A 21,514-nucleotide genomic window follows, 5' to 3' on the forward strand; every position below is an offset into this window, starting at 1 on the left:
TACTTCTTCAGTCGGCACAACAAAGTAAAAACTGAAACTGTTTTACGCCTAATTGGTATTTTAATGCAAGCAGTTAAAGACTATTTCACTGACCCACCCGATTTTTCTTCTTTTCTTTTTTTCAGATGTGTGTAACAATACTGACTTGCCCGAGCTCGAGATCATCAGCCTATTGGAGGAGCAGCTGCCAGTCTACCGGCTGAGGGCGGACACCATCTTCGGCTATGAACAAGATGATTGGCTGCACACGCCGCTCACCACCCCTGACACCGCCCTGCCACTCACTACCGAACAGATAGAGGAAACCCTCAAGTACTTCTGTAAGTGACTTTACGTTTTAAACACCTGTGCTCCGTACAAAGCCATACTGCTGGGTTTAAACCGATGCTACATACTGATTCTGCCCTCGGAAGACCTGAAAATCCAAACCGGCTCTAGATGCTTGATTGATTGAGAACTATATCACGGACTGGCCACTCACATAGCGGAGCGGTCAGGGTTTTAAAAGGGGACTGGGTTCAATCTCTAATGTCCTTTGCATCCAAGTGTCTGCTTGATGACTAAAAAGTTTGGTAAATGACCGAACAGTGAACATTATTGTTTCTGTCATACAAGCATGGACTTTAACTAGGTGAAATAGTTGAGGATTAAAGGTGAGGGGGCTACAATTACAAGAATGACACTCACCTTGAGACGGTGAAGGTGTAGGGTAACGGTGAGAGGGAGAGATAGTCCACATCACGTGGCAGCCGCCCACAGTTGCCACAGCAAACACTGCTGTGAGTGAGCGAGAGACCTTCTAGGTCCCTCTCTGTCTCTCTCTGTCTCACTCTCTCTCACTCACATCTCACTCTGTATCACATTCTTTATCACATTAACTTGTGTTCTATGCCAGTTGGCAAGATGAAGCTTCTGTGTGGTATATTGGTTTATGTAGGTGAGCGAGTGTCTGTCTGTTTGTGCTTGCAATTCAAATGCATGTGTGTTCTTGTCCTCAACCTCATGAGCTGTCCGCTCACTTGTCCTTACATGAGGTGATGGTATATAAACATGCTGTAAAACAGATGCACACACACAAGAATGTGAAAAAACTGTTTGTCCGAGTAATTATTCAGCTCTGAGTGCATTCCAAGATCTGCTTGCACAGGGTAAGGAAAAAAGGTGAGAAAGCAGTTTCTGCTATAATTAAGTCTAAATATAGCTTTTAGTTGGGGGAAGTATGTTGACCTCAACGACCCTATTGTCAACATCACACATGCCTTCAGCAAATGCAAAGGCCACGACACAAAACTAGACAATGTGTACTGTACAGTGAGTTGTTCAGTCAACAATAACAATGAATCTCTCAGCTTCCTTTTGGGCCAGTACATGTACTCACGCAGAATTTTTTTCCACTCTGTGTAATTTGTACTCTTGGTACAATTCACATTTTGTGTAACTGTTATGATTTTTTTGATTTGATAAATGACACTTTAATTTACACTGGGAGCTGGCCTACGATATGAAACTTAGGTCGAGAATCACTCAGTATCTTGCGTTGATGCTTTTTTCTGATGAGGTCCTATTTGAGAGCTATGGTGGTGTCACATGCAAGAAAGGTTAGATGTCATATCTGAACTTTCCTCATTTTGAGGTATAAGTCTCAACATTTGTGTAAACTACCATATTTATTTTAACCCATACACATGTGTACCACTAAACACAAAATCCCTTGGGTCAACTAGGGCAGTGTGAATAGTGCCTAATGGACACGGGTTGATTTATGTTGAGGAAGAGTGGTCGGACATCTCGAGGTCAGGTGACAACGTGAGCCTCACTGTAAAGCGAACTACTGGAAAAACCCATGTGACTGGTCTCTGATATTAGATACGACGAAAGCTACGTGTGAACCGTGAAGTGAACAAGCACCTTGACTCTTTAAATATCTCAGTGTCCCCTAAGGTTTCTTGAAAGAGACAAGGGTATCATATAGGCTACACACATGCATGAACGCACGTACGCTCACACACTGTACGTATGACACAGACGTATATAAATCATTCACAACGTACACACACCCAATATGAATGGCATCAGGGAACAGATAGAAGGGGGAGGGAGACAAGAGGAGAGTCAAGCAAACCAATCAGAGAGCAGCATTTTATCCATGTAGCGTGTTGTGATGATGTCACGGCCACATGGCAGGGCGTGTCAGCATACGGAACAGAAGAGTATAGTACTAGTATTACAAAATGTATATATATATATTTTTGTTTTTTGTGTATTGTAACCATGTTAAATACCAATACTGCTTACCGCTCCCTAAATCTATTTTTGAATGTGATGTTGAAATTGTGGTTAATGCAGTCAAGGAGTTGCACAAGCTGTTTCCAAACCCAGGCTTTACTGCTTCTGTTGTAAGTGGCGGAAAACTTAAATGGGCAGTGTATCCTTAGTTAGTATCAGCCATTATCGCTTCATGGCTTATAAAACAACATATGCATAAAATATGCATTTCAATTTGTTAAATACATTTTCAATCATATAGGCCTGCCGGACATCTTTAAAGTATGCACAACCCAGGGCTTGGCTGCAGCTAGATTATTAGCTTTTGCTGGCAAGTGGTAGCCATAGTTCTCCTTTAATGGGCTATTCAGCACATTTTACCTTTTCAAGCCAATAACATACATAACTGCAATTAACACATTCTCTTATGAACTACAGACATTTTCCAGCCATATAGGATGCACTGCATGCATGCCTTTGATCATGTGCCTGTTAGGGAAGTGAACGTGAGTGCAATCCTGTGTTGCATCACTTCTGCCAACGCAACCTTTTGTGTGCTGGCAACGGCTTTCAGCCATGCTGGAGTCAGAGCCTATCGCCATAGCAACCATGCACAAGGACGAGGTAGGGGAGTTAAAAGGGGGAGGGGTTTGTGAAGCAAACATGCGAAAGGAAGGCAGAGCCAGACTGTCACCGGTCAGACCCACAGCCAACTCCTATTGGCTGTGTGTGCTTTCTAAACCCGCCCACCCCTCTTAGTCATGAACAGCATCATTTCTACTGCAAAACCCGTGACTGCTGAACCCACCCACCCCCCTCTCTCTCTCTCTCTCTCTCTCTCTCTCTGACTCTCTACAGTTATTGAGTCACTGTTAGGGATGCGACGGTCCATGTGTGAGGCACTGTGCAGGGTGTTATGAAAGAGCTCACATCCCTTGATAGCTCAACTGATGTACCGATTGCAACCTCAGAGGAGAGGATTCACTGCTGGGGAAAAAGAAAAGCTGGACCACAATATGAATCACAGACGGATGTAAGGACTGATGAGTTGGACCAACACATTCTTCTGAAGAGCAGAGAAAACACTGGAATGGTTAATGTAACAGCGGCTGATGTTGTCTGAGGCCAGCTTGCGTCTGAAGAGGGGAAGGCAAGTGGACAGGTGAACCGACTGTGAGGTTATCGAGGATATCTGCGCCCTGTGACAGCCCATAATGACCTCAATTACCGCGCCGAGTGTGGACGTAGCAGCATTCGTATGTTACCGGGATTAATATGCAGCGTTCACTGCCGTCCAAAGGGTGCCTCGCAAAAGAAGGGCATACACTATGATGGCACCGTTGCACAGTGATGCATGTGGGACGGACCCCGCGTCTACCAGCTGGTAGCTGCAAAGCATGTTGGGATTGGTGAGGTTCCCACGAAGGATCAGCTGGCTAATTGGCGCCACCAGAAGGACGGAGCCCCAGAGACGTCCGGTGGAAGGGGAGGGGGATGTTCCGACTGCAGCAGGCAGGGATACTGCTGAGTGCCATGTTGGAGCTGGAACCAGCATAGCGCCCATCCAAACCAGTGACCATGAACAGGCGGGGTCAGGCGCATGGGCAGCGGTTCGCCAAGGCGGATTACTACGAGTGTGACTGGTACTATGAGGAGTCCACTGATGGTAAGGGCAAAGGAAATGGTTCTTCTTCAGGAGGTGAAACTCCAACCTGGTGTTTGCCTGGTGGAAACGAACTGCAAGGTGTTTAGAGTCTAACTGGAATGATGTGACTCTGCCGGGGTTGTTGATTGTCATGGAGCTCTGTAGGAATGATACTTGCATGTATATGCTGGCGATTACGACCTCATCAAGTCATCGATGGGACATATACTGACATTGGCATTCCTGTTGTCAAAATGTTCACAAGACCTGAGCTTATTGTTCTTGTGAAATTGCCATATTCAAACTTCAGTTGTACCCTTAATTTACCAGAGCAAGATATACCAAACTTTGCTTCAACACTGGTGTATGAATGTGTCTGATAGATCTATGAAATCAAATGAATACAGCATGCATACGAAACATTGCACATTGCAAACATACAGCAGATCAGACTCGCGTATTGTGTGTGTGATGCTGGATCTTCCAAAACATGGTCGTTACCACACTAAGTTACAACACAGTTATACACCTTGCTATAGGATTTCCCTGCAAGCATAATTGGTTCCGATCAAACCTTTCTAGGAATGGGGCGTCCGACACTTCAGTTGTTTGGTTATAGTGTTTGTTCTGCGCATCAGGGACCTTTGTAGTTGGATAGATGAGGCTTCATGACCAGTAGTATGTTAAATCATAGTGGGCGCTTTATAAGGTTTGTGGTTTATTCATCACGTCATTGGCCCAGGAGCTGGAGGGGAATGTCTGGAGAACGGTTGCTTGTTAAATGCTTTGAGGTGTCCCTGAGTAATACACCTTTCCCAAACTGCTCCAGAGGACCTGGCTATCGCCCTGTGTGTTTGACACCACTTGTTTTAGTCCTAGAGTTCACTCAACATCATATTGCAATGTAGTTGTTTGCTTGGTCTTCATTATAGTCAGTCATAACTTTTTATTAATGCCTAACACAGAGTATTTTTTGAGTTTTTACGTAAATTAATGTCATGTCAACATCACCCCCCGGCTGGCCAACTTCTTAACTCTATTGGTGCTGTTCATCTTCCCTGTCCCCCATCTCTCTTCTGCTCAGTGAGTAGGATAAAGGTTTTAGGCGCTGCAACTTTCCCTAATTTGCTCTTAATTTCTTTAATTTTTTCAAATTTATATCATCAGGTTTGTATTGTATTATATCATAGTCATCATCAAATAAATTTGGCCATTTATTAAATTGATTGTCGGATGGATGGAAATAAGTTTCGGGAATTATTTTTAAAGTTATCAATAATATATAATATAATGTTCTCCATTATGTATTGGAGGTGTTCAACGGATGAATGATGGATGACTCGGTTACCGGCATGTTGCTTTGACTTTACCAATGATGACGTTACACAATTTTCACTGAGCTATAGAGGAGAGATCTGGAAGAGGAGAGGTGCATTCCTGACCACAGGAGGGAGTTTCATTGGTTGGCTTAATGTTGACATAATCCAACATCTGTCGTGGCCGGGGGCTGCGTTGCCTCTGGGAATCGTGTGGATGCCCTAGTGGAGGACAGAGAGGGGAATAGCAGGCAGCTGCTGGCTGGTGTTATTTTGGGATGATAGGAGATGTGGGAGGGGCAGGGGGGCGTTGGAACTAGGTTGTCATATATTTAGCCCATTGATTTGCATGCTCCTCTAACCCTGCTCTTGTCCACTATTTGTGTATATGTTTTAACTTGTCTACTAAGGAATGTATAACGATGGTACTAAGAATGATATTGATTGCTGTTATTATGGTATTATTTTCAAGGAGAGGGGGAGGGGCTTTCCAGTGTCCACATGGCCGCTATCAGGAAGCTTAGCTTTCGGCTTAAAAGTAATCCAGAGAAGCCAAAGTAAAGGCACTGACAGGCACTATGGCGATGTTTTAATGGGTCTTTAATTACTCCCTTCACTGGGCAGCGTAGGAAGTCAAAGGGACTGATGTGTAAAGCAATGGCTGAGGGGTTGGGTCACTGTGTCTTGCTTTGTTTGAAGTGTAACCACAACACCATGGCAGGAAAGTCCCTAGTTGGCATCAGTTTTTTTCCAACCAATTACATGAATTGTGTATCGGCTATTGTTGAGGTGTATTATTAGCCCTGCCTGATCCCATGTGACTGGGTCCTACATAAACAGTAAAGATGTACAGCATACCATATCGCCTTTGCAAACAGGCATTTCTGTTTCAATCAAACTTTTTGGTGACTTACTAACGTCATTAAGAGTAACTTCAAGCTAGCCTACTTCTGGACCACCTAAAGACATTACAGTATCTCTCTGCCATAAGGAGTTTTGGACTTTTACCTTTAGCTAGCAACACATGCTCACTGGTCAAACGTTACCGTTATGCTTCATATGCACAGCTTTGAGCTTAAACGCACATGGCTACATTGAATCTGTGGTTTTATTGACACAGTAATGTGATGTTGAACATTAAAGAGAACCACGAATAGGAAATATAATCGCTGTAGCAAGACACAGCACACATCGCTCACCGAACGACAACAGACTAAGAACAATGCACCACAATACTCCATTGTCCCGGGCTATGCTTCACCTTTGTCCCCCTCCATGCAGTGCATGCTCCTTCCTTCTCTTTGAATACAACAGGCGTATCACCTGTCCTACCGTCCTCAACGGGCAGTGGTGACGCTGGCCCGAGCCCCTCCCTGAAGGGAGCAGGTGTACACTGTGTACGCTGCCTATCGTGTTTTGACTCATGCTTGTTTTCCGCTCACCTTGTTGCCATAGAGGATTCATCGGACTGTGCCTTTGCCAATACAAATGGGAGGAAAGTGCCTGTGCCTTAGACTCCGCCCCCTAGGCACAGGTGTCTGTATAGGTTGGCTCTGCTAACAACTGTTAAAGTTCCTCCCTGGGCTGTACCATGTCGACTTCATTCAGAGGGTGGTGTGAGGGGAATGGACATGGAGTTTTACACACTTTAAGTTAGATCTATAGATATTTCATAATTCAAGGGTGTGAATCTTTAATAAATCTGTGAATTTCTCCTTCAGAGTGGCCTTATTTAAAACTAGTTATTAAATACTTCTCACAAGACTGGAGCCTCATTAACAGTTTCCCCCTGTTACCCGCATTAGAGTTCATTAGACTGATGTGTGGCCAATCAGCAAAGAGAGTGGGAGGAGCAAAGTGAGTCTGTAGTCTGACCACCACCACATAAGACGACAAACACGATACAAACATACACTGAATGAAACTCAACTTAGCAGAGCTGCTTGACCATTTGGATATACTTGAAAGGAGTCACAGGGTGAGGCACAGTATTTGTAAAGGTTGTAGAATGACCTACAAGCCACCTCTTGATGGCTCAAACATACTTGAAACAGACATACACCCTTGTAAACACACAAACAGCCACAATGACTGGGACTGGAGTCCTTACGTTGTACAGTATGGATTAGCTGTTAGCAGCATTGCCAATTAGTTTGCATGACGATGCCCACTTCTCCTGGCACTGAAGACCGCCTGGAGCGCTCTTATAAGAGGGATGAGCTGGAAGAAGAGGAGGCAGATGAAGAAGAAGAAGAAGAAGAAGAAGAAGGCGGAGATGAGGAGTATGTTTGTCTGCCCCAAAATGGAAAGACAGAAGAGGAGGAGGAGGAAGAGGAACAAGTTTTGTGCGAAGGTAGCCTGCATGTAAAAAACTATCTTGAGAAATTGCTTCTCATATTCCAGGGATAAGTTGTCTTGCCCTGTTCATTCTGGTCGCATTGCTGCTCTTAAAATAGGATTCTGTGTACGGCACTGTACTGTTATCATCGCTTCTTATTTTGCTGCCGTATGCAGGTCGGTGCTGGACAGAACATGTAGTTCAAGTGTACACACTTGGAAGATACGGTACACTTACCTGCTTGTTTCACGTGTTCAAACATGGGCTAGGCCTTGTCTCACAAGCAATGAGGCCAATTGTGTTGCACATGTAAAGTTTAAGGCGGATGTGTTAAAACAGTACAGGGCTGATAACAGTTACTGGGAGTCCATTGCATTGACATAGGACCGTCAGTGGCACTATTTGCAAGGAGAAGTACCCTCTCGGTATTATGCGACCCTATATGTCTGAGCACGGTCCTTGAACTTGTTTCTTGTCGCTGTTGCTTAGGAGCCAACAGAGACACCGAGCAGCCTGTAACTCTAAACCTCAGGTTTTATTGGGCATCTTTCAGCTAATGAAAAGCGGGTGAAAAATAAGTTACTTTTCCACGATAAGCGGCCTCAGAGGGGCTTGTTGGAATTTTACATGTTCATTGCAGCATCGGGTGGCAACAGGGAGACGTGCAGATTGAGGAATTTGGTGCTGCACCTCCCTCTATTCTTTATCACCTTCGGGCTGATCAAGAGATTGGCAAGGAAGAAAACGGCTTCCTCCTTCCTTCAAAAGATTTAACGTGAGAATTTCCAATAATTTCCAATATAATCAACAGTTTCAAACAAAGCAAACCCTTATTCAATTGTTAGAAATTGAATTGACCTTGATTTGAGAGCAAATAAACACTTGACGCCTAAAATATCGTCAATTACGAGTTTGGTGAGAATGGAACAAACTCGGTAGCTAGAAAACAGTGTATTAAGCCAGTATAGCTCGCCCATTCTCCAACATCCACATGGCCATTACCTTCTTGTGCATTCTTCAACACACATGGATTTACGCTCAATTTGACACAGAATAGTCTATGCAACTCCCAGGCTTCCACTTACTCTTGTTGTTTACCTTGAACAGTATTCCAGACTCAATCAAGAGCTGGTATTCCAATTCACTTTTTGAAAGAAGATTATGGTTCTGTCCAAACGGGTGTGGGCCGACGTCCTTATGTCTGTTTATCTTTTATTATCATATTAGTGAAACGATGCATTCATGTGTGTGGATGCACTTCATGCAAAATATGTTGTTCAAGGGTAGCGACAAACAGGCGGATATGCTTGTGTGTTTCCTGTTAATGATCCCTCCATTTAGTTTGCATGTAAATATATGTCACCCCTTAACACACCCCGGAGAGATAAGTGCTGGCGTACATGTGTGTGCGTGGGTGTGTGTGTGCGTGTGTGTGTAGGTTGCAAGGCGATAAACTGTTTTATTTGCATCTGCATCATCATCACAACTTTCATGGACACTTTAATAATAACAAACCTTACTCCAAATTGTATTCAGTGTATTTTTCACAAGTAGTCAACACATGTAAATGTTGCTTTCAGCAAAGAACTTGACCAAAAAGATCCAGCGATTTTTTTTATGTTTTCTATTCTGTTGCAACATGCTGGTATCCCTGAAGGTTCCCAACTCTTCCCCTTGGGTTTTTTGAATTACCTACCTTCTCGTCTGAGAATAAGGGATTGGGTTAAGTGAGGCTGTCAAATCGAATTTGAATGTGGGCTTATGGTCAAGATAATGAATATGTCGTGACTGAAGGGTTGGTCAATAATTCAAAATAATTAATCCTCTTGTTAGTTTTGTAAAAAGATTATATTAGCCCATTGCAATACCTTGTTCCAATGAATTATGATTGAAAATATGCCCTTCCAATTATGGTTTCTCATCTTGGCGCTTAATGTGACACCTATTTTTCCCCATCGCCCCACTAGACTGTGTTGGGCCCTTGGGAGCTCATTTGTGTTTTGAAGTAGTTAGCATGAAGCTATTGGAGGCACATGGAGCATACTCTGCAAGGACCTGGAAAATAATAATGATCCAGTTGCTAAAGATTTTTAAATTATTCAAAGCAGAAACATTTTGGGTTATCAAAAGTTACAAATCGCCTGTTTAATCTATCTACTATCATCTCTTTAATAGATAACATTGAAATGATTTGCATGGTACAGCTCTGCTTTACATTCTCTCCACCCTGTGTGCTATTTATGCCATTTTTTAATAATGTGGGAGAAATAGGGATTCGCAATATGTGTGATTACTTTTTATTTTACTAGGATATAGCCAGATAGACTGCCTGCCCTTCAACATGCTTTGTTTCAAGAAACTTCAAGTCAATTGCTGGCCTATGATGAACATAGACGGATATTACATAACAGGCAATCTCATGTGGGGCATTATATTTGCTCTAATAGGCTTATAGGTGTGGATAAAATCACTGTTGGGCCCCTATGGCTTGGTTTGTGCCACATGTTGACACATGAAAACAACTTTATGCATTAAAGATTTGATCGCAAAATGCATTGCTGACCACCAAAATAGTCACGAATATGAAATACTACCTATTTCTTCTTCTTTTTTCTTGGATTTACCTCCTAGCATTGTCAAATGTCAGTCTGTGACCGCTTTTACCTACCCGTTTTCCTTTATTTTGCCATTGTACATACATCTAGCAAGAGGGGTGTGTCTGTGTGTGTGTGTGTGGGTGTGTCACTCGCCTCAGTTCAACTTTACCAGCCTGTCTTACTAGCAAAGAGAAAGAAAACGTCCAAATCATACATTACCTGGGTATGAATGGTATATGACTTAATGACATACAATTCAAATTATGCACATAAATGTTTTTTGATGGTTTGTGTTTTTAAAAAAAATATTAATAACATCCTGCATGGTCTCTCTCTCTCTCTCTCTCTCTCTCTCTCTCTCTCTCTCTCTCTCTCTCTCTCTCTCTCTCTCTCTCTCTCTCTCTCTCTCTCTCTCTCTCTCTCTCTCTCTCTCTCTCTCTCTCTCTCTCTCTCTCTCTCTCTCTCTCTCTCTCTCTTTCTCTCTCTCTCTCTTTCTCTCTCTCTAGTGTTGTGTGCTGATAGAGTGGGCCAGATGACCAAGACGTATAGCGACATAGACGCCGTCACTAGGCTACTGGAAGAGGTACGTTGGCAAGAAACACACGCACGCACGCAACAAACAAACAAAACATGGAGCACAATGTGTTACCATGAGCATAACACTAAAAACGACAGATCTGTTTTCTTTACCTTGTCATTCATTCCTGGTTAAGAGGATATGGTGAGAGGCCATACCCAGCAGACTGTGTTTCACTATGGTATTTTACGCTGTATGCTGCTCATGGTAGGGTGGAGGGCCCAGTGGTGGGGCTACCTGGAGATATGGAGTCTGTTTGCGATGCCTAGGAATTACTTTCAATGGTGAGAAATGTTGCTAATTGGATCAGTGAAGGTGATGTTGATTTGGTTCTTGGACAGATTTGCCAGGGTGGAGGGGCAGACTGTCCTCCCAGTAAGACGTACAGAACAGGTATATATATAAACCTAAAGCTCACAGATGAAAGCCTTTGCATTATTTCAGTATTATGAATGTTAATAAACTGGGTGTCGGTGGTCGCACTATTTGGATTTCATCATTTGGAGTTCATCGCAAAAGGGCTCGCCAAAAAAAGAAACTTTGAGATTGCCACTCTAAGCATTTGGACACAGGCTGCTCTGTTCAGCTACAATGCTGACCATTCAAAACAACATGGTCGATAAAACCATATCATAAAACTGAATTTGACATTCAAATGTGTCCCGCGTGATGGCCAGCTACTCCATCTAGACATCCTGATGCATGGTGTCCTTTTAAGGTCAGCTTCCTGGATAACCAACCTCATATTTACTCTGACTTTATCCCGCTTCTTTGATCTGTTGGTCTTTAATTTAACTGCATGGATGTTGCGGTCCTGCTGTATTCTGTTGTATTCATTGAATAACAGAAACACAGACACACATGCAAATGAAACTAGGACACATGAAACATGATCTGCATCATATCCTGGTACAGCAGTCTCCTTCAGTGGCACTGGGGACTGTGGTGTACGTGACATATCGCTCGTTCCTATGTGTGTGGGAATTAAAGAACTCCTCACAAGACTCGAATTTTGATTCGATATATGTTATGCAGTCATGAGTGGTTAACAAACTAATTAGATAACAATGGTTCAAATGCTTCTGGGCATTGTAGATCCTGAACACATTGCTTCTGAATTATAATTATCGTGGAAGTATTTATATAAAACAATACAGCACACAATTATAGTGATTCTCAACTGGTGGGTCGCAACCCAATGGTGGGCTGCGACCCATAGGTGGGTTGCGAAGGGATTTTTAGCATAGATCGGCTAAATCTTAAACCCATGAATTAACTAATATGTCGATGTTAATTCATGTTTCAATGACTTACTATTTCATTGAGTTGACCAATATTGAAAATATAAATAAATATCATAAAGTTCAAAAATACTATTCGATGCAGGAAAACCCTATAGTCATTTTGTACTGCATTGTTAATGTACAGTACAGTACAATTGGACGTAGCTGGAGCCTTCCTGAGTGTGCTTAGCATACCTGTAATTCGAGCAGAACGCCTCTAGTCTTTTGTCCCAGGATGACAGAAATATTTCCGCAGTCCTTTGTGAGCCCACTGTGAGCTTTAATTACATATCAGTGGGTGTCTTTGTGTTACATATTGTGCTCACATTCAGCCTTGTTTGCTGTAGTGTTGACCAAACAAAAAACGTTGTTTGATAGAGTGATTCCATTATTTTGTCCCTCTTTCTTCAATCTTGGATCCTTGGAGTTTTTCATATACGTTCTGGTCCCACTATTACAAATTTGTAAAAAAAGATACACAGAATGTAAACTGCGATAATGTGTTTCACCAGAGGTGGCGCTGTCGCTGAGGTTTAATTGCAATGGCAACAATCCACAAACTCCGTTTTGAAGGGAATTCTCCTCATGCTTGTAACTTGCTGTTCCCTTAACGCTGACCGGTGTGTTATTTCCCTCTGCCTGTGCAGAAAGAACGAGACCTTGAGCTGGCCGCTCGCATCGGCCAATCGCTGCTGAAGAAAAACAAGACGCTGAGCGACCGGAACGGCGTGTTGGAGGAGCAGGTGGAGCACATTCGAGAGGAGGTAAGCCTGGAACAGCAGCTCTCCACAGGCTCTTATGTAACGCCAGAGCTGTTGCGCTGACGGCAGTGACGCTTGGGGAAGTGACGCCGTTGGCAGGGCTCACCGCTGGTTTAATGATACTCCACCTCGTGCGAAGGGGACACGTTGTTGTTGTAGTGTACTGTTCATGACGAGGAGCTGTCGTTAAAACACAACACAATGATGAGTAGCAAATGCCACATCATTTTCAATCGTTGACACTAATTGTGAGGAGGGTTATTATTATGATTTCCCTCCTGATTTAATGACGTACCCTGATCAGAAGTGAAATACCTATGTGAAGTTGTTTTATTTCTCTCTCTCTCTCTCTCTCTCTCTCTGTCGGTCTTTCTCTCTCTCTCTCTCTGTCTGTCTGTCTGTCTGTCTGTCTGTCTGTCTGTCTGTCTGTCTGTCTGTCTGTCTGTCTGTCTGTCTGTCTGTCTGTCTCTCTCCCTTCTCTCTCTCTCTCTCTCTCTCTCTCTCTCTCTCTCTCTCTCTCTCTCTCTCTCTCCCTGCCCTCTCTCTGTCTCTCTCTCTCTCCCCCTCTCTCTGACATGCGTAGGTCTCCCAGCTGCGTCACGACCTCTCCATGAAGGATGAGCTGCTGCAGTTCTACACCAGCGTGGCCGAGGAGAGCGAGGGCGAGTCCACCACCTCCACACCGTAAGACCCACCCTCCCCTCCCTCACCCCCTCATCACCTCTCTCCCCCTCTGGCTCTCCCCCCACTCTCTGCCCGACACAGAGAGGGAGGAATATATGATCTAAGAGCATGCCAATGTCCCCTATAGTGTCATTCTAAGAGCACGACCGGGACATGGGAACAGGGTGAAGTGGGGGTGCGTTGCCCTACATACTGGCACGAATCAAAATTGGATATTTAGGATTTCACATCAATTTGATTTGTAGACACAATTTGTAGATTGATTAATCTCTGTAATGTCGAGTTGATAGGTATAAGATCCCATGTGAATGATCGGATTTATGTTTTTAATATATTTTGTTATAGTATATAATTGTTATAGTATTTTAATTATAGATTAGCATTAATACTGCAAGTAGCCGAGTTGTCTTTGTGTTCCTTCATTGTGTCCCACTGACCTATCTACAAAACATCCAAATGACATAATCAAAAAGGTCTCTGGTTAGTTTTCTCTGACTGGATGTTAAACGTATCGAGCTATAGGGGAATAGGAGTGTATATCATTAGGATATTGATCGATCTGTTTCTCCTGCTCTATATCTTCTTCCTCTTTTGGGCTGTTTCCAGGATACGGCAGAGCGATCCAAATGTCACCGTTCCCACTTACTTACCTCTGGACTCCCTGCAGAAGAAACTCAAAGACCTGGAGGCAGAGAACATATCTCTGCGATCCGAGGTAGAACACGCACACACACACGCACAAACACTCATGCATGCACACACACAGATCACAGGCTGAACAGTTAGATCAGTGAAACTCAGGATAGAAAAAGAAATACTTTCTTCATTCTGGTATATAACTATTATTATTGTAATTCCTAAAAAAAACAAGTTTCAGTCAAAGGTCTTTACAATGGAGTCCTATTCACACTCACACAAATACACACCCACACACAACTATATATCTAAGACTTCTACAAGTTCATAAGGAACAGGTAGCAGGGGGTTAGGTGTGTTGCTAAAGGGTACCCTGCCATGAAAGCTGCAACCCTGCGGAGCTAAATGTGTGGTTGCTCAAGGACAGCAGCCCTCCTGGGCTTAAGTGATGAGTAAGAAGGCTTGTAGGTGAATGGTCTCCATAATGTGAATGATGTCCATTCAGGCCACTCATCTGGAGACGGAGACCATTTCCTACGAAGAGAAGGAACAGCAGCTGGTCAATGACTGTGTTAAAGAACTACGTGAGTATTGGACCAGGAAGGACTTGTTATTTCGTATTGGATTACTAATTCATAAGCCATTCATTCACCATTCAATCACTGTTGTTATTCATTTACTGTCTGTAAAAACTTATCGACCGCAGATGTTTGCAAACATTCTTGATGGGGAAGTGGGATTTGGGCTTTAGGAGTTTTTAAAGTGTGTGTGTGTGTGTGTGTGTGTGTGTGTGTGTGTGTGTGTGTGTGTGTGTGTGTGTGTGTGTGTGTGTGTGTGTGTGTGTGTGTGTGTGTGTGTGTGTGTGTGTGTTCGCGCATGTGTGTGTGTGCGCAGGATGTGCCAACATGCAGATGTCGAGCCTGGCCGAGGAGCTGGGGAGGAAATCGGACGACGCCTCCCGCCAGCAGGAGGAGATCACACACCTCCTGTCCCAGATCGTGGACCTCCAGAAGAAGGCCAAGTCGGTGCGTACACACCGGTTATTTTAAAATATTTGTCAATATTTTTAAACATTTTGTATTTTTTTTCTCAACATCTCGAGGTTGAGAATGTCCTTGAACTACTGTAAAGAGGAAGGGGTATGGTATAATAATGATGTTTATTTTGTGTTGTGTGTGTGTTGTGTATGTTTGTTGTGTGTGTGCGCTGTGTTTAGTATGCTGTGGAGAACGAGGAGCTGACGCAGCACCTAGGAGCTGCCAAAGACGCCCAGAGGCAACTCACTGCTGAGGTACTGATAAAGAATGTAGTGTGTCGTTGGCCGACTCTATTAGAGTACATGATGCTAAAGGTAGCGCCATGGCTATAGCAATTGGTGTTTCAGATTTGCCAAAATATGGACACATTCATACCTAGTCTAAGTGCACTATCCAGCCAATTTAGCATGAATATAGTTACATGTATGTTACTTTGTATATGTACATGTATATGTACATGTTTACACATGTACATGTTTGTGTATGAATATGAATGCATAGATATATATATATTTTTAATAATATTTGTAACGATATGATTACAAAAATAGGAAAAATTCCCATTTTGCATCTATCTTTGATAGTTTTTTTCTTAAAAGGAACAATCGTGATTTGGAATTAATTATTAACTCTGTCTGTCTGTGTCTTCCTTTGTGTGTGTGTCTGTGTGTGTGTGTGTGTGTGTGTGTGTGTGTGTGTGTGTGTGTGTGTGTGTGTTTGTGTGTGTGCGTGCCTCTCTCAGCTGCGGGAGCTGGAGGATAAGTACGCAGAGTGCATGGAGATGCTCCACGAGGCCCAGGAGGAGCTGAAGAACCTGAGGAACAAAACGCTGCCGCTCACCACGCCGCGACGCTTCCACTCCCTGGGCCTGTTTCCCATGGTACTGACCGGTTTAGCTTAGCCAAGGGCCCTACCGTATGGAAGGCCTTGTGGACGTTTAAAGGTCCCATGACATGCCACCAGGTGTGAGTGTGATTAGCCGTTACAAGCCGTGGGCGTGTCGACCTAGATGTGTGACGGATAGATGAGCAACGTTTGCCACAGTCCCCTGGGTAGGCTGGTAGACTGATAAATCCAGCCCACATCTAGGTGTACACGCCCACTTGTGGGGGCAGATCTTCCAAATGGCGTGTAGGGCTAATCACACTCACACCTGGTGTCATGTGATGGGACCTTCAACTAACTATGGCCACTCGAGTGCCTCCTGTAGCAACTTTGGATCAAATGCATGACACACGCAAAGAATGTCCTTTGTCGGTTTACATTTTTATTTATTCTTTTTTTTTTATGTATTCAGGACTCCTTGGCAGCGGAAATAGAGGGAACTATGAGGAAGGAACTTCAAATGGATGATCCAGATGTTGAAGAACAAAAGTATGTCCATCGTGCGTTATATAAAAAAAACAGCTACGTTTTTGGCAAGTTTGGCAAATTCTCAGCGTGGATGGGCTTAGTTTTCCAGTGTTATGATGCTACGAAATGATTGTTTACATTTGAGGTCAACGGAAAATGTAATGAATGAAATGAATTAATGAATTAATTACAAGTTCATGAATTTGTGTATCCATCTTTTACTATATAAATAAGTTAATTGAAGAGTTAATTTAAGAAACACGGTTAAGTTCAGGAATGTGTCTAGTGTCTTGTAGGTCAAAGTAAGGACCTGGCCAGCCTTGTTAACCCAGCATGTGCGTGTCACGGCGCACAGCCGGAAAGAAACAACCACCCTGATGCCTATCTCCCATACCATTTAATTTGCATGCCGCGTGTGTGTGTGTGTGTCCGTTTGCGTGTGTGTTAAGGGCTGATTATGGTTCCACGTCGTTCACGTAACGCAATGACCACGCAGACGCTTCGACGCAGTCGGATCCTTTTATGGTTCTGCGTCGGGTTTTAATAAGCGGCGCGCCTTGACTGAAGGTGAACATTTTTGGGAGGCGCACGTCAGGCCCTTGCGGTGGACGCAAGGAGGGTCCGCAAGGACGTAAGGGGTCCGTAACCCCCTTTGCGTTGTGTGAACGTGGGACCACAATCAGCCCTTTAGCGTCTACATACATCCGCCTGTCCATAACGTCCCACCGTGCTCCTCCTCCCCCCTCTCCCGTCCCAGGCTGCACCCCAAGCGGGTGTTCCAAACGGTGAAGAACCTGAACCTGATGCGGCAGCAGCGCTCGTCGCTGGCCCCCTCGCCGCTCAACATCCCGGGCTCCAACCAGACGTCCTCTCTGACGTCGGGCCGCTCCAGCCGGGTGGGCACGCCGCACTCCTGCTCCACGTACGGAGGCAGTGAGTCGGGCAGCGGGCCGTACTGCCCCGACAACAAGGCCGGCGGTATCCTGGAGGCGCACGACGACGGGTGAGCAGTATGGCCGGGCGATTCATCGAAGTCTGATCGCGATTCCGATTATAGCGTCAAACGATCACAAAACTAAAATAATCAAGTTTTCCGATATATTTTTTATAGCTGGATACATATCTGTACTTTATTTTAGATTTGAACATGTTCTTTTTGACCCTTTTGTGTATTTTTTGTAAGGCGAAATTTCAAAGTTCTCAGTTAAAAGTGTTTTTTGGGAGAGACAGGCTGAATTAATACATCATGTTTTCAAACTCAAAAATCATCGTTTGAATAATCATGATTTCAATATTGACCAAAATAATCGTGATTATGATACGACAAAACGGCTTGTAACGGCTAATCACACACCTGGTGGTATAATATGTCACCTTTAAATAGAACATGATTGACGCACACAGAACACGTCTGTAACACGTGAAACATCAGACAGTGGGGTTGTTTAGGGCAGGGCATTGTCAAGAACCATGATACTTCCATACATACTTACACTATGTTATCTGCATTTTTTAGTGTTGATAGATCATAATAAAGATATCCAGTTGGCGAATCAAAGTGTGACTCACCCAGCACGTAATTAATTAACTTGATCTTTCTCTATTGTTTCATGAAGCGGAGAGGTCAGGTTTAACCTTTGTTTGTAGGCTGGGTGTTTAGACCTCTGCTAAGCTGGTATTGCTCTGTAAGGTGACCTTGGGTGTCTTGAAAGGCGCATCTAAATTAAATGTATTATTATTATTATTATTATTATTATTATTACCAGGCATCTTGCATGACAACAAGGCAGACAATTGCCTTGCTGGGTTTCTCTGTTGTTAGCTAACACAGCAGAAACCAACTTTATCATTTGTTGATGACAGTACAGCGTGAGAAAGAAGTGCTCAGTCTTTGTTGCTGAAGGAGACACCTGTCTTCACTGAGGGTGTTTTGAACTATTAATTTATATTATATCACATTATTTATTTATTATTTAATTAGAGTGAACCCATATGCTCTTTGCAATGGTGTACAATAAGTATCATCTCCAGATGAACACAATTTTGTGACTGAACCTAATTTGAGACTGGATTAAAATGTATTTTTTCTCTCTCTCTCTCTCCCCCACCCTCCCTCTTCCTCCCTCCCTCCCTCCCTCCCCACCCACAGGTCAGACGACTCCAACCGGCGTCCCGTCGGCACCCCGGGGACCCCGGGGGGGCGGGACCTGGAGGCGGCCCTCCGTCGCCTCTCGCTGCGCCGCGACAACTACGTCTCCGAGCGGCGCTTCTTCGAGGAGGAGCGGGAGCGCAAGCTGGCCTACCTGGCCAAGGAGGAGCAGGGGGAGGACGGGGAGGAGAAGGACGGCAGCGGCGGAGACCCCGGGACCCCCACGGAGAGCCTGCTGTCGCTGTACACGCACCCGTCCCTGGGCAGCATGTGGTCGGGCTACTCCTTCACCTCGAGGTCCTACCTGCCCGAGAAGCTGCAGATCGTCAAGCCCCTCGAAGGTGAATATCCGCCCGGGAATCAAAGCGCTCAGAGCGGCCGTGCCCCGACAGCCACGCCCAACACTCCCGGTCAGACCCCTCCGCGGGACGACGGCGCTAAAGTCCAACAGAGAGCGCAGCAGCCCGATCAAGACCCGTCCCTTCAGATAGCCCTGGGAGGCCTCGGCCCCACGCTGCCCTCGACCCGGCAGATCTCTAACCCGAGCTCCCCTCCGGCTCGCAGTGGTAGTCCCCACCGGGGCTTCCAGGGGGCCAAGGAACTCCGAATCTGTGAGCAGCGCGCGCAAAGGGCCGGCCCGTCCCGGGGCAGCTCCAGGCTGCTGGTGTTGAGTAGCGGTGCCACCCAGCCCGCCCCCCTGTCCCCTCAGCCCAGGCTCAGAGCCCCCCTGCTCCCCCTGGTCACTGGGTTGCTGGAGATGCTGGAGCAGCACGAGGAAGGGTTAGCGCTGCAGCACTCCTTCTACTTCAGACACACACAGCCTCGCTGCTGGTTTGAGATCTGAAGTAGTCTTATACTGGCGTCCAAGCCCCTTCCAAGTAGACTACTCACATCCTATCTCCTCACGAGAACAATATCCACAACCTATCACCTCCAAAGTGCACTACTCAATTCCTAGCTTCTCCCGAGAACAATACCTACATCCTAGCCCCTCCAAAGGACAGTACTAACATCATAGCCCCTCCCGAGATCAATACTCACACCCTAGCGCCTCCCAAGTACCATAATCACATCCTAGCTCCCACCAAGTGTCATAATCACATCCTAGCTCCTACCAAGCACAATACTCACATCCTAATCCCTCCCATGGGCAATTCTCACATCCTAGCCCCACACTATAAGGCTTTAAGGAGATGTCAGTAGGTGTCTGTGGCACCCCCTACTGGTGGGATTTGAAACCAAATAATAAAAATGGCGTGTCACAATATTTACAGAGGACAAGGTGACCTACCAATTTGTACAGATAACCAATTGGTGTTTCTTAACATGTTATTTTCCCTGCTTTTGCGTGTCATTATCCTGCAGCACTAAAGGATTGTAGCCTTTTCAGAAGATCCTGGAATAGTTTTAATAGTTTGTGACACTTGAATCATAATGGAACTCAAATGCTCTATATTCTAGTCGACTTGTTTTGCCTAATTCGGGCAGTTAGTTTGCATTAACATAGCAGACATTTCTACCTACCCTATCCCATTGCCATTTTGTTGTCTCCTTTTCACTTCACTCTTTTCCTGTGTGTGTTGTCTTCTTTTGTTAGATAAAGCTATGTGAATAAAAGGGTTCACTAACTTTTCCTATTTCCTTTTTCTTTCCTTACTCTTCCTTTTTTATTATTATCTGCCATCCAATTTACATTAACAAGCGCACAGAATCGTTCAAATCTATAACCCACTTTGTATGATGTTAACATACTGAACGATTGACAAACTGATTTATCATAAGGTGCCAACAGCGTCAATTCAGATAGATTTAATTTGAACAATTTAATATTTTAAACAATTGAACATGATTTTAATTATTGTGACAAAAAAAAGATTGTTGATTAGAAACCGTGGCTGATTGATATTTCCAACTAATAGAGTAGAGTAAATAACTTCCTCAACTATACTCCCACTAGTTAATTCAATGCATGTTTAATAGTTTTATACTGATTATTTCAAGTATATGTACAAAATAAGCTGCATTGCATCATGGGTGATATCAAGGTTTCACCATGCATTGAATCACAATCTCTTGAAAGACATCGGCACTGTGCTCCGAGAATCCAGTTGGATTCCTACAGCAATGGCCCACATCCTTTAACCTTTGACCTCCGATCATATGCCCCTCCCACCAGGCTCGGCCACCCTCCACGCGTGGCAGCTGCTGGCCCAGCCCCACCTGGGGGGCCTGCTGGACCACCGGCCGGGCGTGGTCACCAAGGGCTTCCGCACCCTGGACCAGGACCAGGACCCTTCGGAGGCCGGGGACTGGCAGCTGGACCAACCCGAGGAGGACGATGAGTCCCTCCGCTCGTTCCCGGGCCACTCCAGTGAGGACGACCTCCCCGTCTCCCGCCTGCCCTGGGCGTCCACGCCCGACCTCCGCCACGCCACGAACAACGGCGGCGTCGGCGTCCACCGGAGCGGTCGCGACAACAACAACGACAACGAGGACAATAGCCTGTTGGAGTCGCTGAGGGGCGCGCGATCGGGGGAGGCGTTCGGAGGGAAAGACGGACCCGCCCTCGACGGCCTGCCTTGCACTCCCTGCTCCATCCGCTCCTCTCCTGTCTCCGTCGCCGTGACGACGCCGTGCGCCAACGAGAAGGCCGGCGGCGAGCCCTTAGACTTCCCGGCTCTACCAGCCGGAGCGCCGGACGGCTTGCCCGGTGAGGGGGTCTCACACGCGGATCTCGGGCCTTCGTGACACCTCGCGCCCCCCGCCCGCCTCCCTTTCCCCCCCAACGACGCATGCACGCACTTCGGGGAGGGGGAGAGGGGGAGGCGTAGGCAGGGGGGGGGGGACATGTCGCTAATCCCGTCCCTGCTGAG

General features: G+C 45.2%; 1 protein-coding gene across 10 annotated transcripts in view; it reads left to right on the forward strand.

Annotated features, from left to right (window-relative positions):
• The window catches only part of LOC115553604 (trafficking kinesin-binding protein 1), a 34,792-nt gene that overhangs the window by 6,090 nt on the left and 7,188 nt on the right, over positions 1 to 21,514 (forward strand). For 8 of the 10 annotated variants that reach the window (XM_030369995.1, XM_030369992.1, XM_030369996.1 and 5 more), the window contains exons 2-14: positions 126 to 320; positions 10,668 to 10,744; positions 12,669 to 12,785; positions 13,366 to 13,466; positions 14,073 to 14,181; positions 14,608 to 14,686; positions 14,997 to 15,127; positions 15,319 to 15,393; positions 15,882 to 16,019; positions 16,437 to 16,513; positions 17,250 to 17,495; positions 18,642 to 18,982; positions 20,818 to 21,351. In XM_030369995.1, the coding sequence (XP_030225855.1) occupies positions 10,694 to 10,744; positions 12,669 to 12,785; positions 13,366 to 13,466; positions 14,073 to 14,181; positions 14,608 to 14,686; positions 14,997 to 15,127; positions 15,319 to 15,393; positions 15,882 to 16,019; positions 16,437 to 16,513; positions 17,250 to 17,495; positions 18,642 to 18,982; positions 20,818 to 21,351 (1,999 nt within the window). In that variant the 5' untranslated portion in view covers positions 126 to 320; positions 10,668 to 10,693. Of the gene's footprint in view, positions 1 to 125; positions 321 to 3,125; positions 3,932 to 7,129; positions 7,580 to 10,667; positions 10,745 to 12,668; positions 12,786 to 13,365; positions 13,467 to 14,072; positions 14,182 to 14,607; positions 14,687 to 14,996; positions 15,128 to 15,318; positions 15,394 to 15,881; positions 16,020 to 16,436; positions 16,514 to 17,249; positions 17,496 to 18,641; positions 18,983 to 20,817; positions 21,352 to 21,514 lie in introns of those variants that run through there. The other 2 variants (XM_030369994.1, XM_030369993.1) reach the window with 2 other exon arrangements.

The sequence above is a fragment of the Gadus morhua genome, chromosome 11 (genome assembly GCF_902167405.1).
Source record: "Gadus morhua chromosome 11, gadMor3.0, whole genome shotgun sequence".
NCBI classification, from domain to species: domain Eukaryota; kingdom Metazoa; phylum Chordata; class Actinopteri; order Gadiformes; family Gadidae; genus Gadus; species Gadus morhua.